The sequence below is a fragment of the Hippopotamus amphibius genome, chromosome 9, assembly GCF_030028045.1.
Source record: "Hippopotamus amphibius kiboko isolate mHipAmp2 chromosome 9, mHipAmp2.hap2, whole genome shotgun sequence".
Classification (NCBI taxonomy): Eukaryota; Metazoa; Chordata; class Mammalia; order Artiodactyla; family Hippopotamidae; genus Hippopotamus; species Hippopotamus amphibius.
Genome location: NC_080194.1, coordinates 116,730,972 through 116,747,895, shown reverse-complemented (window position 1 = coordinate 116,747,895; position 16,924 = coordinate 116,730,972). Strand labels below are relative to the sequence as shown.

General features: G+C 35.0%; 1 protein-coding gene across 1 annotated transcript in view; it reads right to left on the bottom strand.

Moving 5' to 3' along the window:
* The window catches only part of LOC130861015 (phospholipid-transporting ATPase ABCA3-like), a 70,893-nt gene that overhangs the window by 21,413 nt on the left and 32,556 nt on the right, over positions 1–16,924 (bottom strand). Inside the window, 5 exon segments of the mRNA XM_057749521.1 lie at positions 1,291–1,485; positions 1,724–1,849; positions 7,372–7,444; positions 7,446–7,557; positions 15,992–16,156. Coding sequence (XP_057605504.1) covers positions 1,291–1,485; positions 1,724–1,849; positions 7,372–7,444; positions 7,446–7,557; positions 15,992–16,156 — 671 coding nt within the window.

The window sequence follows — 16,924 nt, the reverse complement described above, 5'->3', positions numbered from 1 at the left end:
AATTGTTTGTATGCCTACAAAAACTGCAGAATTATAAAAGTGGTTACCTTTTTGTGTGGGCTTGGGATGGAATGAGGCAAAGGTGAGAGAAAATAAGACTTGTTACTTGTATACCATTTTATATTGTTTTGATTTATGGTCCATATGAAGGAATACTTTATTTTCTCAGATAACTCCTGTCACTATATATTTCAAATTTTCTCTTTAAAAAACTTTTTTATTGCTTCCCCCTACTTATGTAAATATATTCTAGTTGCTAAAAATTACAATTCTATCCTTGTCACTTCCTTAAACTCTGGGTGTCATTCTTTTCCGCCTTTTGTTTGACATCTACCTTTCTTCTAGGTTTAGTCCACATTCATTATTCCCCCATCTTCATTGTCTATTTGTCATTCCAGTGCACTCTTATTTCAGTGATGTCCAGTGGACTCTGTTCAGGCCTATCTTGCCTAACATCTCTGTTTCATTTTCTTCCTGAAAATTTTTCTTCATGTGGATTTTGTGATAAAACTTTATCCAGATTTTCTCCCTAACTCCCTCATTAATCCTCCCCAACTTTTCCAGTTATTCTCTCTTTCCGTATCTTAGAAATGCTGATAATCCTCAGCATTCAGCCCATATCTGTCTTCTCCTTATTATATACACTCCTAATAGATTATCTCATTTACTTCCACAGTTTAAATTTCACTTGTACTTTGATGAATCTCAAGAGATTTATATCTCCATATCACTTCACTATCATAGGTTCTAACTGTCTATTGGATATTTTTCCATTTAAATGTGTCACAAACATGTAGCATTCAGTATATCCTTCTCCAAATACACTCATCTCTTCTATTTACTATCTGGATAAATGGAACTTTCACTCACTCACTGGCTCAAGATAGATTCCTGGGCACTATGTTTGGTTCCCTTTTCCCCCTTATAACCCACATTCAAATGGAGCCTAAACCCTGACAAATTTTACTTCCTCAATATATTTCACAACAAGTTTTTCTAATAATTGTTTTATATCAAACTCCAATTATGTCACAGCAGGTTATGTGAAATAACTGCTCTTCCTGTTTCTAGTTTGCTCTATTTACAAGTACTCAAATTTTGTTTCAGCCAGGAAGAATATTTGCCTTTTCCCAAACTTAGGATGTTATCATAACTGTTGCTGTCCCTGCAGTCTGTTACTTTGGAGAAAAGAATGTATATATATCAATGCTTTCCTCCCATGCCCTGCACCCATGTCTCTGGTTACCTCCTCCCGTAGAGCACCACCTCAGTGATTAGGTCCAGAAATACCTTTCTGATATTTTCAGTGATGCTAATGCCATCAATTAACACAAGTCCAGAGGTTGTGGTCTCCTCTCCAGTCAACATTTTGAATGTAGTGGTTTTTCCAGCTCCATTTAATCCAAGTAATCCAAAGCACTCATACTTTTGGACTAAAAGGGAGATATTTCTTACAGCCTTTACAACTGGACACTTATAATAAATCTGAGAAAATTAAAAGAGAACCACAATGTACTGAAGCACTGATTATGGGTCAACCACAACCACAACCTCAGACCCCTGTGGACAATTTCATAAGAGCTCTTCCCCTTTCAGCCCTCTATTTTACCAGAATGTACATAGCTCCCACAGAACTCCAATAAATTAGTAATACTACCAATAAATTCTTGGCAGGGAAGGTGGGCTAAATCATAGCACAAGGCTGGACATTGAATGACTTTACCTTTGTAAGTTCCTTCAAAAGCAGTGGGGCAACCTTCAGCTTAGGTAACAGTGCCAGGACTCTCTTCCTTTCATTTATTACATCTTTATCCTCATATTCCTTGATTACTTGGGTGGACACTGTAGCCTCTATTTTCAAGACAAGGATCATAGATGCGAATACATGTTAGATATCTTGGTTTAAACTGGGTGGCTTTTAGAAAGCTGACCTGAGGGAGTAATCTTAAAGCTGTCAAAGAATATTTGAGTAATTTCTAAGAGGCTTCCTACCAATTTTCTGAGTTCTTATGCACAAATTTATTCTTGACTTTTTTTTTTTGGCCATGCATCGTACAGGATCTTAGTTCCCCAACCAGAGATTGAAACTGGGCGGAGTCTTAACCACTGGACCATCAGGGAACTCCCCTGACTTGCTTAGTTTTGGGAACTGTAGTTATGAACAAGTTTTTCTACAGCTATGAGTAAGCAGAATGTCTTTGCCGGTAACATGGACACTTCGTGGAGAACAAAAGCCACCCTGATACTATTAACTATTATTATTATCTGGTGTGATTTGTTACAATTGAAATACGTTCAACAGACCACGAGATCTAAGAGAGGAGAAGAATGAGTTCCTTCTTTTTTGAAGGAAGATCCCTTACTGGGGAAGTGCGAGCTGAGTCTGAAGAATAAACAGATAGAATCAAAGAATGGAGGTAGGATGGGGATGGAAGAAAGGCTGCCATCAGCAGTGGAAGCTTAGTGAAAGATGTGTGGGAATGAAACAACAGGGCGTGTTTTGTGAATACTAATGTGTTACTGCTTGAGCAAAATTTTGTTGTTTCGAACTGCTTATGTTTAATTCAAGTACTCAGTTAATGGTAATGATGAAGGAGGAATGGAGCGCAAGAATATATTCAGCTCAGTAAACATGCTAATCAAAAGAGTGAGACGGGAGCGGCTTTAACTGCTTTTTTCTTTTCCAGTCTCAAAATTGGTTGAATGGAAGTGGTAAGCGTGAACATCCTTGCTCCATTTTCAGTCTTAGAGGGAAAACATTTCGTCCTTCACCATTGTGTTTACTGTGGGATTTACATAAAAACAGTTGCCACTTATCAGGTTAAGATAGTTCCTTTCTTCCCTTAGTTTGCAGACAGTTTTTTTAAAAAATCATAAATGGATGTTATAGGTTGTCAAATGATTTTTCTGCAATGATTGATATGAACATGTGATTTTTCTTCTTGAGATTATTGATATTGTAACATTGATTTATTTTCAAATCTTAAACTAGTTTTATGTACATGGAATTAACCCCACTTCTTCATGGTGTATTATTTCCTCCATCTATTCCTATACTCTATTTGTGAATATTTTGTTGGAGATTTGTGTGTCTGTGTTCATGAGGGATATTGGTTTCTTGTACTTTCTCCAGCTTTGGTTTAAGATTAATGATGGCTTCAAAAGTGAATTGAGAAGTGCTCCCACCTCTTCTACTTCCTGGAAGAAATTGCTTAGAACTATTGCTATTTCCTCCTTAAATTTTCATAGAATTCACCAGTGAAATTATTCACCTTTGGAGTTTCTGTTTTGGAGGTTTTTAACTACACAGAAAACTTATTTAATTGAAATAAGACTGTTTAGTTTTCAAAGAATTCATTTTTGGTTACAATCATCAATTATCTCCATTGCTTTTCTGTTTGAAGTTTCATTTATTTCTTTTCTTGTTTTTTTTTTTTTTTTTTTTTTTTTTTTTTGTATATATACATATATAATTTTCTTTTCTTGTTTTTATTTAGTTACTTCAGCTTGTTCTGAGTGTGTTTTGCTCTTCTTTTCTTAATTTACTGAGGTGGAAGCTTCAATTATTGAGATAAGGCTTTTCTTCGTTTCTAGTATAAGCAATTTTTTTTTCTTTTTTTCCTTTTTTTTTAAAGCTCTTTATTGGAATATAATTGCTTTACACTCCTGTACCAGTTTTTGAGGTATACCAAAGTGAATCAGCTGTATTTATACATATGTCCCCACATCCCCTCCCTCCCGCGACTCCCTCCTACCCTCTCTGTCCTGGCCCTCTAAGGCATCACCCATCATCGTAGTATAAGCATTTAATGCTATAAATTTCCATTAAAACACTGCTTTAGGGGCATCCCACAAATTCTGATATGTTGTGTTTTCATTTTCATTCAGTTCAAAATATTTTTTGTTTTCCTTTGCCACTTCCTCTTTGACTGATGTATTATAGAGAAGTGTGTTGCTTAATTTCCCAATGTTTACGGATTTTTCTGTTATTTCTGTTATTGACTTGTAGTGTAATTTCATAATGATCATTATTTCAATTCTCTTAAAATTGTGAATGGTATATCTTGGTGAATGTTCCATGTACACTGTTCTTATTGGGTGGAGTGTTCTATAAATGTCAAATAGATCTAGTTGGTAGATGGTGTTTTGCGCTACTTTTATTTTTTCTGTCTCTGTGTTCTATTGGTTGCTGAGGGAGTCATTGGTAGATCACCACCAGCTGTGAATAGGCATGTGCTGTTTTGCAGGGGAGGCCTCTATATTTTCTCCATCTGAGGAGGGAGTGTGAATTCTTAACAGAGAGGAGTGTGCCACTTTCTGTAGACTCAGAGTGTTTGGAGGAGTCTGGGGATTTAATATTTTGGGGTCATTAACACAGAAGTCCCCATCTGATATAACAGGTCTCATTCTTTTCTAACAAGAACTGTGATCTTGGCATAGCAGATCTGCCTTGGTTGAAAGTTCGACCTTCCTGGAGACCATCTAATTTGAAAACTAGACCTTGATCCTAGTACTCAGTTTTTTTTTTTCCCTTTCACTGCAGGAAATGAGAGCCTCATTGTATACTTGCCAAAGAAGTGCTTTTATTTTAACATTTGGCTTTCAATTTCCTACTAATAACTCTCAGTGTTTTATTTTACAAAGCAAGGAGTTTAGCAATAGCCTCACAATTCCATTGTTCTTATGGTTACCACTTTCCCCATATTTGTTACATACTTGATATATCACATCAGTCAGTGCATTCTCTTCCTCTGGAATATCATCCCAACTCATCACTGGTGAAGATGTTAACTGTTGGACCACTACTTTGTGCCAGAGACTATCTGTGCTTACTTTACTACCAGTGATGTGGACTTCATTGCCAGCTGAGCTGTGAATCATCTAATTCTAAAACCCCATCTTATTGTATGCTTCCTCAGACCTCTCCTGGTACTAACTATTGCAGGTGAAGTTTCTTTGGGACCAACACTTGTGAAAGGGAGAGGAAGGAATCAGGATTAGGTAGGGAGGGAAGTCAAGCTGTGATGCAGGCCAAATGACTTCCTCTGTAGAACCCATGGGAAGCCCTGAAGTTATCTGAGTGGCATTGAGATGACCAAATATTTTACTCCTGCATCTGTAAGTGACTAGAAACAGGCCATCTGGGAAGGAGTGTCACCTTGGGAGAGAAGGCTCTTTGCAGCTGAAGCAACCCATGAAGATGATGACAACTGAAAACTTCCTGAAGATAGCACTCCCAGAAGCTGGGGGCAACAACTCCTTCATTGAGGGGGGACCTAGACAGTGCATTACAATATACATCACAGGGGGGCATTCAATCCTTTTATTTTCTGGGACATAAATAGCAGCCACCAGTGAAAGCGTTTGCTCCCAGCATAAAGTAGGAAGAAGTTCTTTTGAAACAAAGTGAAAGATCTGTACATGGATTTAAAAAATAGATTAGCGTGGGAATGGAACATGGAAAAAGGAGTTAAGGACAAGTCGCAGATTTCTCTGTTGAACAGATGTATAAACGATGGTGTTACTTATTGAGCTAGGGAACACTGGAAGGTTTTTGAGCCATGGAAGAAGAGAAAAATGAAGATGTTAAGAAGCAACAAGAATGCTCCTACTAAAACCCGATATTTATTATGTATGAAGCACTGTGCACTTCACATACGTTTAATGTTCTTAATAATGTATGAAACAGTCTATTATTTTATTTGTGTAATGGAAATATCTAAAGAATTAATGGCCAAAAATTTCTTACATTTAATGAAAAATATGAATCTATACATCTGAGAGTTTAAACAAACCCTAAGTAATTTAAACACAAAGAAATCCATACTTAGCCACATTATAGTAAAAAACTATTGAAAGTAAATGACAAAAATTTTGAAAGTGGCTAAGAAAAATGACTCGTTAGATACAAGGGCACAACAAAGCATTTATAGCTGACTTCTCATAAAGTCAGTACTCCATACCATAAAAACAATGGGGTCTAAAAGGTAGTGGTGTGATATATTCAGTGTTCAAGAAGAAAAATCTGTCAACAAAGAATTCTGTATCTAATATCTTTCGCTTTTTATGCTTCATGAACTACCTTTTACTTCTTATTAATAATTGTGACCTTTTCTCATTTTTGGAGTGCTTAGAAAACTAAGATTGAATTTTTGGCTTGAAGAACATAGGAAATTCAGTTTCCTTTGGTTTAAGGATACCAAGGCTAACCCAGACTAGTCCATTAGATTACTATATAAAGGTTGAGGCCTTGGCCTCATCCAATTATTATTCTTTTGCTTGGTATTGTGCTCTCAGCATTCAGGAGGCAGTGACAAATAGAAGAATTTACAAGCTGAATATTCTCATGGTATTATCATAAAATCTCCCTCCATACTCACTATACTTCTTTTTTCATACCTGAGGTGTGACACAGTTCAGGGGCTACTGTCCTCAACCTAAGAAAGTTACAGCAGGAGCAAATCTCAGTGTAACATTTGTATGTTTAATCCTAGGCAACAGGAAAAGAATCCTTTCTATTCTATATTGCTCAAGAACTGAAATTCATTTTTGTTGGTCATATCTTAAACCAGACATTTTCTGACTGGAGTAGTAAAATCTCTATGGGTTTTGGTGTAAAAGTAGATAGAATAGGACTTTTGCCTTGTTATGTAGTTCTAGGCACTACTTAGGAACATAAAGCAGGCAAATAAAACTCTTGGTAAATGCTATTCATGCTAGTCAGAATTCCAGGTGGAAGCAAAGGCCATTATGGTCTCTGAGATACTAGAGTTATGCAGTCAGAGAAATTTACAGTCAAGAGCTAGAGCCACCCTGGAATAGCACCCAGAGACAGAATTAGGATGACTGAAGGGAAGTTACAAAGAGACAGATGTAGGTTTTCTGCCTCAAGAGATATTCAAGTACAGATCAGTGAGAATTCAATTACTGAATGAATGAACCATTAACATAAAAAAAATCCTAGGCCAAACTCTGAGATTCTGTGAAATTATGAGAGCTATATAAAGCAATAGTTAATAATCTGACTGGTAGAGGCCATGAAACTCTACAATACTACACAGCTTTATAGAAGTCAATTCCGTAATTACAACCAAGTACACCTCAAAGGCTATACACGCACAAGGCAGTGCTTTCTATCGTAGTCAATTCATTACAATGGATTATTTCCTTGTAGGCAGAGAGTCCAAGTTTAGAACCTGAAAATCTAAACTAAGATGAAAAACCTATGATTCAAATTAGTCCCTGTTAGACCTTGGTATAAATGAATGATATTTTCTTTATTAATAGAGGTAGGAATATGTTAATTCATACATTCTGACCTAACATTGAGCTTTCTTTGAGTTGTATCTAGAGTCTATGTTAGTTACTCACCTTCTTGTCATTCATGAATATCTTGTAGACATTAAATATAATTTTATGAAAGACAAAGTTTTTCAGGCTCCAGAATACTTTCCAGACAAAAAAGCAAGAGCAGAAAAATTAAGCCCAGGGCAGCCAATGAAATCAAAAACTTTGCAATCCCATGTTCTCCAAAGCTATAGACATTGTTCTTAATAACTGAGGGTGATAAAAGAGATAGCCTTGCTTTAAAAACTAAGTCTAAGATGACACTGAATATTAAGAAATATAGGATAAAATGAATTTTAAGTTAGATTTAAAGAAGTATAGAATATGAAAAATAAGTAATTGTCTTAATATTTTATTCGTATCTTTATTTGATCTTCCTTGATGTTTATGATTACTAATAACAGTTCTCCTGTCAATAATTGTTTCCTCTAGTGTTTTTTTTTTTTTTTTTTTACCAGTTTGATAGGTGACAACCTTACTACATACTCAATGAGTTTCAAAGGCTGAACTTTTGTGAACAGAATTCTTGGTAATTAAACAAAGCAAACAAAATGAAGACATTTACTGCATGTTTAACCATTATTATAGGTCATGCCTGCTATCCTAAAGTCCTTCAGAGTGAGAAGACATTTTCTTCTAAAAATAGGAGAAATTTTAAATAGGAAAAGAGTATTAGTGGCAACACTTGTAAGGAAGAAAAGAACAAAGTGTAAATGTAAATGGGTAATAGCTGATATTTCCTGACTTCGCTACATAGAAAATTAGCTAACACAAACAGCTAAATTCTAGATAGGCAAATAAGAGGCATCTCTGAGATGTGAAGATAATAAAATGACTCTCTTTCTATAAGAATTGTATTTTCTGTGCTACTATGCAGAAGTACAATGTATTTATTTATTTATTTTTATTTTTTTTTTTATAGAATTTTTTTTTTTATTATTTTATTTTATCTTTTTGGGGGTACACCAGGTTCAATCAACTGTTTTTATACACATATCCCCATATTCCCTCCCTTCCTTGACGCCCCCCCCTCGACAATGTATTTATTTTATTGTACAATAAAATACACATAACATAAAATTTACCTCTTTAAAGTATACAGTTCAGTCATACTGAGTACATTCATAATGTTGTGCAACCATCACCACTATCTAGGACCATAATATTTTTATCACCCCAAAGAATATCCAGTATCTATTAAGCAGTCACAGTTACTCCTACTCCTCTAACCGCTGACAACCACAAATCTACTTTCTGTCTCTACGGATTGTCCTACTTTGGACATTTTATATAAATGAAATCATAAAATAAGTGGCCTTTTGTGTCTAGCTTCTTTCACTTAGCATGCTTTCAAGACATCCATGTTGTAGCATGAATCAGTAATTCATTTCTCTTTATAGTTGAATAATATTCCATTGTCTGGACATTTTGTTATCCATTTATCAGTGGATGGACATCTGGATTGCTTCCATTTTTTATGGAAAAAAGCTGTTATGACTAATGATGCTATGAACATTTGTGTCCAAGTCCTTGTTTAAATCCTTGTTTTTAATTCTTTTGGGTGTATACTCAGGAGTGGAATTGCTGGGTGAAATGGTAATTATATGTTTAATCTTTTGAGGAATAACCAAACTGTTTTCCACAGGAGCTGCAACATTTTACATTCCTGCCAACAATATTTGAGGGTAACAATTTCTCCACTTCTTTACCAAACCTTTGCTACTTTCCATTTTTGTTTATAGCCATCCAAGTAAGCATGCAGAGATATCTCATTGTGATTTTTTAATTGAATAAATTTGACATAACTTTGTGTAAGTTTAAGGTGAACAGTGTGTTTCTTTGATACATTTATATATTGTAATATAATTGCTGATGTAGCAATATGGATCACATTACATGGTTATAGTATAGTATTATTGTCTCCATTAATTAGACTGTGCATTAGAGTTCTATGACTTTTTTACTACTTGTTACAAGTTTGTACCCTTAAATACATCACTCTTAAGCGCTTGCCCCCCAATCCTATGGTAATCACCATTTTCCTTACTGTTTTTTACAGGTTTAACTTTTTAATGTTCCACAAATAAGTGGTATCATCCAGTATTTGTCTTTCTCTGTCTGACTTATCTCGCTTAGCATAATGTGTTTAAGGTCCATCTATATTGTTGCAAATGGCAGGATATCCTCCTTCTCATGGCTGAATAATATTCCATTGTGTATATGTACCACTTCTTTTTTATCCATTCATCTGTTGATGGGCATTTCAGTTGTTTCCATATCTTCACTATCGTGAATAATGTTGTAACAAACGAGTAATGCTGTAACAAATGTGGGAGAGCTTATATCTCGTCAAAATCTTATCTCATTTCCTTTGGGTACATACCCAGAAGTGGAAATGCTGGATTGTATGGTAGATCTTATTTTTAATTTTTTGAGAAACCTCCATATTGTTTTCCACAGTAGTTGTACCAATTTACTTTCCCATCAACAATGTATATGGGTTCCCTTTTTCTCCACACCCTCTCCGGCATTTATAGTTTGTAGATTTTTTGGTGATGGCCATTCTAACAGGTGTGAGGGGATATCTCATTGTAGTTTTGCTTTGCATTTCACTGATGATTAGTGATGTTGAGCATCTTTTCATGTGTCCGATGGCTATTTTGATGTCCTCTTTGAAAAAATGTCTATCTCGTTCTTCTGCCCATATGATTTTTATGTTGTTGTTAGGTTGTCTGAGTTCTTTACATATTTTAACCCCTTATCTGACTAATGACTTGAAAAAATTTTCTCCCATTTTGTAGGCTGTCTTTTAATTTTAATTTTTCTTTTGGTGTGCAGAAGCTTTTGAGTTTGATATAGTCCCATTTATTGATTTTTGCTTTTGTTTGTACTTTTGGCATCATGTCCAGAAAAATCATTGCCAAGACTAATATCAATGTGCTTCTTCTTCACATTTCCTTCTAGGAGTTTTATGGCACCTTGCCTTATGTTTAAATCTCCAATCAACTTCTAGTTAATTTTTGTGAGTGGTGTGAGATAGGGGTCCAATATCATTGTTTTGCAGGTTTTTCTCCATTTTTTTCAGCACCATTTGTTGAAGAGTCTTTTTTTTCCCATTGGGTATTCTTGGTTCCATTGCTGAATATTAGTTGACCATGTATATGCTGGGATTTAATTTGGGGCTCTCTATTGTGTTCCATTGGTTATTGTGTCTAATTTTATGCCAGTACCATACTGTTTTTATTACTAAGGCTTCATAGTATAATTTAAAATCTGGAAGTGTTATACCTCCAGAAGATTTTGAAGAGGATTGTTGTCAATTCTTTTTAAAAAAAAGTTTGGTAGAATTCTCCATGAAGCCATCTGGTCCTGGAGTTTTCTGTGTTGGGAGTTTTTTGATTGCTGATTCAATCTCTTTAGTCATTATTGGTCTGTTCAGATTTTCTTTTTCTATCTGATTCAGTCTTTATAGGTTGTGTGTTTCTAGAAATGCACCTGTTTCTTCTAGGTTATGTAATTTGCTGGCATATAGTTGTTCACAGTAGTCTCTTATGATTCTATGTATTTCTGTGTTATCGGCTGTAATGTCTCCTCTTTTATTTCTTATTTTATTTGAGTCTCTCTCTTTTTTTATTTAGTCTAGCTAAAGGTTTGTCAAATTTGTTTTTGATGAACCAGCTCTTTGCTGCATCCCAAAATATTTGATATGTTGTATTTCCATTTTCATTTGTTTTGAGATAATTTTTCATTTCTCTTTTGATTTCTTCTTTGACCCAGTGGTTGTTTAGGAATCTGTTGTTTAGTTTCCACGTAACTGTAGATCTTATCACTTTACTTTTGTTTTTGATTTCCAGTTTTATAACAGAATATAGTTGGCATGATTTCAATCTTTTAAAAATCTGCTAAGATTTGTTTTACAGCCTATCATGTGATTTATCTTGGAGAATGTTCCATGTACACTTGAGAAAAATGTGTATTCTGCTTCTGTTGGATGGAATGTTCTAGAGCCGACCATTTCAATTTGCTCTAAGGTGTGTTTCAATGTTTTCTTGTTGATGTTCTGTCTGCTGATCCATCCATTGCTGCTAATGGGATATTAAAGTCCCCTACTATTATTATATTATTGTCTATTTCTCCCTAAAGGTCTGTTAGTATTTGCTTAATATATTTCCTTGAGTGTTGGGAGTACTTACATTTACAATAGTTACTTCTTGATGTACTGACCCCTTTATTATTAATAATTAATTAATTAATTAATTAATTAAATCAGCTGCATTGAGTCTTCATTGCTGCACACCGGCTTTCTCTAGTTGCAGCGAGCAGGGGCTGCTCTTTGTTGTGGTGCACGGGCTTCTCATTGCAGTGGCTTCTCTTGTTGCGGAGCATGACCTCTAGGCTCCCAGGCTTCAGTAGCTGTGGCACACAGGCCCAATAGTTTTGGCTCACAGGCTCTAGAGTGTAGGCTCAGTAGTTGTGGTACACAGGCTTAGTTGCTCTGTGGCATGTGGGATCTTCCTGGACCAGGGCTCGAACCCGTGTCCCCTGCATTGGCAGGTGGATTCTTAACAGCTGCACCACCAGGAGAGCCCCCTATTTATTATTATATAATGACTTTCTTTGTCTCATGACGTTCTTTGTCCCTTTTTGGCTTGAAGTATGACTATGCCCATCTACTTTTGGTTGCTGTTTGTTTGGAATATCATCTTCCATACTTTGAGTTCAAGCCTGTGTATGTCTTTAGAACTGAAATGAGTCTCCTGCAGGCAGCATATAGTGGGTCTTGTTTTTTTTTTAATCCAGCCATTCTGTAACTTTTGATTGGTGATTTCAATCCATTTACATTTAGGGTGGTTATTGATATATAAGGATTTACTGGTGCCATTTAGTCTTTTGCCTTCTGGTTATTTTGTATCTCCATTTTCCCCCTTTTGTTTCTGTCTAACTTTGTAAGCTGATGGTTTTCCACAGTGATTTGCTGTCTCCTCCATTTTTAATATTTTATATCTCTGCTCTAGATTTTTGCTTTGTGGCTACTATGAGGTTACATAAAACATTTCATAGATAATATAGTCCTTTTTAATACTGATAGAAATTTATCTTCATTGGGCTTGTCATTGCAGTGGCTTCTCTTGTTGTAGAGCAAAGGCTCTAGGCATGCGGGCTTCAGTAGTTGTGGCTCACGGGCTCTAAAGCGCAGGCTCAGTAGTTGTGGAGCATGGGCTTAGTTGCTCCATGACATGTGGGATCTTCCTGGACCAGGGATTGAACCTATGTCCCCTGCAGATGGATTCTTAACCACTGAACCACCAGGGAAGTCCCCCATATAATTCTTAAAAGGAGTTAGTTTAAGAAGTTAAACTAACTAGTTAGTTAATTTAAATCTTTAATCCATTTTGACTATTTTTGTATATGGTGTGAGAAAGTAGTCCAGTCTGATTCTTTTGCTTGTAGCTGTCCATTTCCCCCAACATTATTTATTGAAGATGCTGTCTTTTCCCCATTTGGTAGTCTTGCCTCCTTTGTCATAGATTAATTGACCATGTAAGCATGGATTTATTTCTGGAATATCTATTCTGTTCCCTTGATCTGTGTGTCTGTGTCTGTTTTTGTGCCAGTATCATACTGCTTTGATTACTGTAGCCTTGTAGTATAGTTTGAAATCAGGGTGTGTAATGCCTCCAGCTTTGTTCTTTCTCAAAATTGTTTTGGCTATTTAGAGTATTTTGTGTTTCCAAACTAATTTTAAGATTATTTTTTCTAGTTCCATGGAAAGTGCCATTGGTATTTTGGTAAGATTGCATTCAATCTGTATATTGCATTGGGTAGTATGGTCATTTAAACAATATTAATTCTTCCAATCCATTAGCAAAGTATATAATTTCATTTGTGTCATCTTCAATTTCTTTCATCAGTGTCATAGTTTACAAAGTGTAAATCTTTTACCTCCTTGGTTAGATTTATTCCTAGGTATTTTGTTCTTTTTGGTGTAATTGTAAATGAGATTGTTTTCTTAATTTCTCTTTCTGATAGTTCATTATTAATGTAGAGAAATACAATGGATTTCTGTATATTGATTTTGTATTTTGAGACTTTATTGAATTTATTAGTTCTAATAGTTTTTTTGGTGGCATCTTTAGAATTTTCTATATATAGTATCATGTCATCTGCAAATAGTAAGAGTTTTACTTCTGCCTTTCCAATTTGAATTTCTTTTATTTCTTTTTCTTGTCTGATTCCTGGGGCTAGGACTTCCAATACTATGTTGAATAAAAGTGCCCAAGAGTGGGCATCCTTGTACTTTTCCTGATCTTAGAGGAAATACTTTCAGTTTTTCACTACTGAGTATGATGTTGCCTTTAGGTTTGTCATATATGGCCTTTATGATGTTGACTTATGTTCCCTCTATGCCCACTTTATTAAGAATTTTTATCATAAAAGGATGCTGAATTTTGTCAAAGTTTTTTTTTGCATCTATTGAGATGATCATGATTTTCATTTTTTAACTTGTTAATGTAGTGTATCACATTGATTGATTTATAGATATTGAATCATTCTTACCCTTATGGAAGATATTCCACTTGATCATGGTGTATGTTCCTTTTAATGTATTGTTGAATTTGGTGTGCTAATGTTTTGTTGAGCACTTTTGCATCTATGTCCATCAGTGATATTGTCCTGTCATTTTCTTTTTTTTTTGGTGGTGTCTGTATCAGGGTAACAGTGGCCCTGTAGAATGGATTCAGAGGCATCCCACCTTCTTCAACTTTTTGGAATAGTCTGAGGAGGACAGGTGTTAACTCTTCATTAAATGTCTGGTAGAATTCACCTGGAAAGCCACTGGCCCAGGACTTCTGTTTGTTGGGAGTTCTTTTATTACAACTCAGTTTCATTACTGGTAATCAGTTTATTAATATTTTTCTATTTCTTCCTGATTCCAGTCTTGAGAGATTGTGTGTTCATAGGAATTTATCCATTTTTTTCTAGGTTATCCAATTTATTGGCTTATAATTTTTGTAGTGATCACTTAGGATCCTTTATTTCTGTGGCATCAGTTGTAACTTCTTTTTCATTTCTGAGTTAATTTATTTGGGCTTTTTCTTGATAAGTCTAGCTAACAGTTTATCAATTTTGTTTATCTTTTCAAAGAATCAGCTCTTAGTTTCCTTGACCTTTTCTATTTTTGTCTCTATCTCATTTATTTCCACTCTAATCATTATTATCTCATTTTTCTACTAACTTTGGACTTTGTACTTCTTTTTCTATTTCCTTTAAATGTAAGGTTTGATAATTTATTTGAGATATTTCTTGTTTCCTGAGGTAGGCTTGTATCACTCTAAACTTCCCCATCAGAACTACCTTTTCTGTGTCCCATGGATATTGGAGTGTTGTTTCCATTGTCATTTCTCTCCAGGTATTTTTGACTTCCTCAGTGACACACTGGTTGGTTAGTAGCATATTGTTTACCTTACACGTTTGTTCTTTTCAGTTTTAAAAAATATTTGATTTCTAGTCTTGTACTTTGTGGTTGGAAAAGATTCTTGATATGATTTCAATTTTATTAAATTTATTGAGAATTGTGTGTGGCCATGCACTGGAGAAAAATGTGTATTCTGCTTTTGGTGATGGAATGTTCTGTATACATCTGTTAATTTTAATTGCTCTAATGTGTCATTTAAGGCCAGTTTTTCCCTTATTGATTTACTGTCTGGATTTACTGTCTGGATGGTCTGTCTGTCCATTAGCCTGTGGTAATGATTGCACAACTTTATAAATTTAGTAAAAATAATGAATATGAAATTAATTAAATCTGATGTCTGTGGTATGTAAATAATAACTCACTAGAACTGTTTTCAAAAAACAGAGAGAGGAATTTATGGTGAAATATGATGCAAACTAAAATGTAACATAATTTTTGTTATTCAGGAATTGTAAGAAAATATAATCAATTTGCCCTTAATAATTATATTTTCATCCTGCACTGATTTAGTAAAATACCATTACATTTCCCTTTTAGTGGCTGCATATAAATTATTTGGTTCCAGAACAAACTGTACACACACACACACACACACACACACACACACATAAACAGTAAATATGCTCATTATTTCTCAATTTTTAGAATCAATCTGAAATATGAAATCAGCCTAAAATATGGAAAATTTAATAGAATGCTTTTAGTTTTTCCTGATTTTGGTCTGGCTCTGAATTTGCCTTTCTTTTATCTGTGTGATAATTAAAATGTAGTGTCCCAGGAAAATTATTTAATCTTCAGTTTAAGTAAAGCATTCACTTTCTTCATTTATAAAATTGTGATAATAGTAGCTAACTTGTAGGCTGCTGTGAAGATTCAAGATAATATATGTAAAGCTACTTGCACATCGTAGCTGAGTAACTAGTAGCAACATTCTAAATCTGGTGATGTTTTCATGATGTTTATCTTGGATTTTATTTTGAGGCTTCATTTCCACCCCCCAACCTGTGAAAATAACTTTGGTACAGAAAAGCACTCAAAATGGCAAGCCTTACTGTCTCTGCTGAAGGAATGACAAGTTTCTCTTATCTTCCATAGTCTAAGCTTAAATGTGGAAGTCTAGAAAGGAATAGGTTGTTTTTAAGGACCTGGGGAGCCACAGATACTCACATCTTTCACTGCAGTCCACATAAATGTTCCTAAATTGCCTGGCACACATTTTTTTCACCTCATAGTCATCAAAGAATTTGCTGATACTCATTGCAAAGTTGTAACTAGGAAGCACCATTAATGCATTAGCCATGAAGATTCTTGTGGATTCAGGAATGTCCTGCTCTATGATTAAAAAGATGATAGATTAGCTTCAGTTAAGAAAGTAGTGACCCTCCCATAACAACAAACTTCCCTAAGATGATCAAACCATTCTCAGAGAATTACCAATTTAGCATATCATCTTTGAGAAAACACTGTTATTAAGTCATTAAGCTTATTCATCTTCATAGCTTGTAGCATGGATTTGTCAATTACAGATTTCAAAAGAAGACTTTTGCTAACTGTATTTCCTTAGGATCTGTCTTCTGCCCTCTTTAGGGGTCTGCTTTATGGTCTGCTATTAAAATCCCTACCTTGGCTTGACCTTAGATTTTCCCTCTGTTCCCTGTGCAGCCTACAAAATGGAAAATCATGGGATTCTGAATTTCACTTTGTTGTTGGCCTCTGCATTCTGAAATTTCTTGAGAGATCAATGATGCATTTAAAAAGTTTATTTATTTTTTTTATCCAACATGTATTGTTGTTTTAAGTGGGAAGGCAATTTGCCTTATTCAGTCCTCCATCCTTCTGGACGTGGAAGTCTCCACTGAATTTCTCATTGTGAAGTCCAATAGCCTCTTTGTTATATTTCTTTTATTTGTCCCTTTGAACCAATACTCTACTCTTCTCTATTATACTTCCTGCTCTGGGGGGATTATATATATAGAATAAATCAAAGGGACTTTGCTCTCTTAGTTGGTCTAGGCCCATAGGAGGCCCTGGCTGGAGAGAGGAAAGTTTCACTAGTATGTTCACTTTGTGAAAATTTATCAAGCTGTACATTCACGGTCT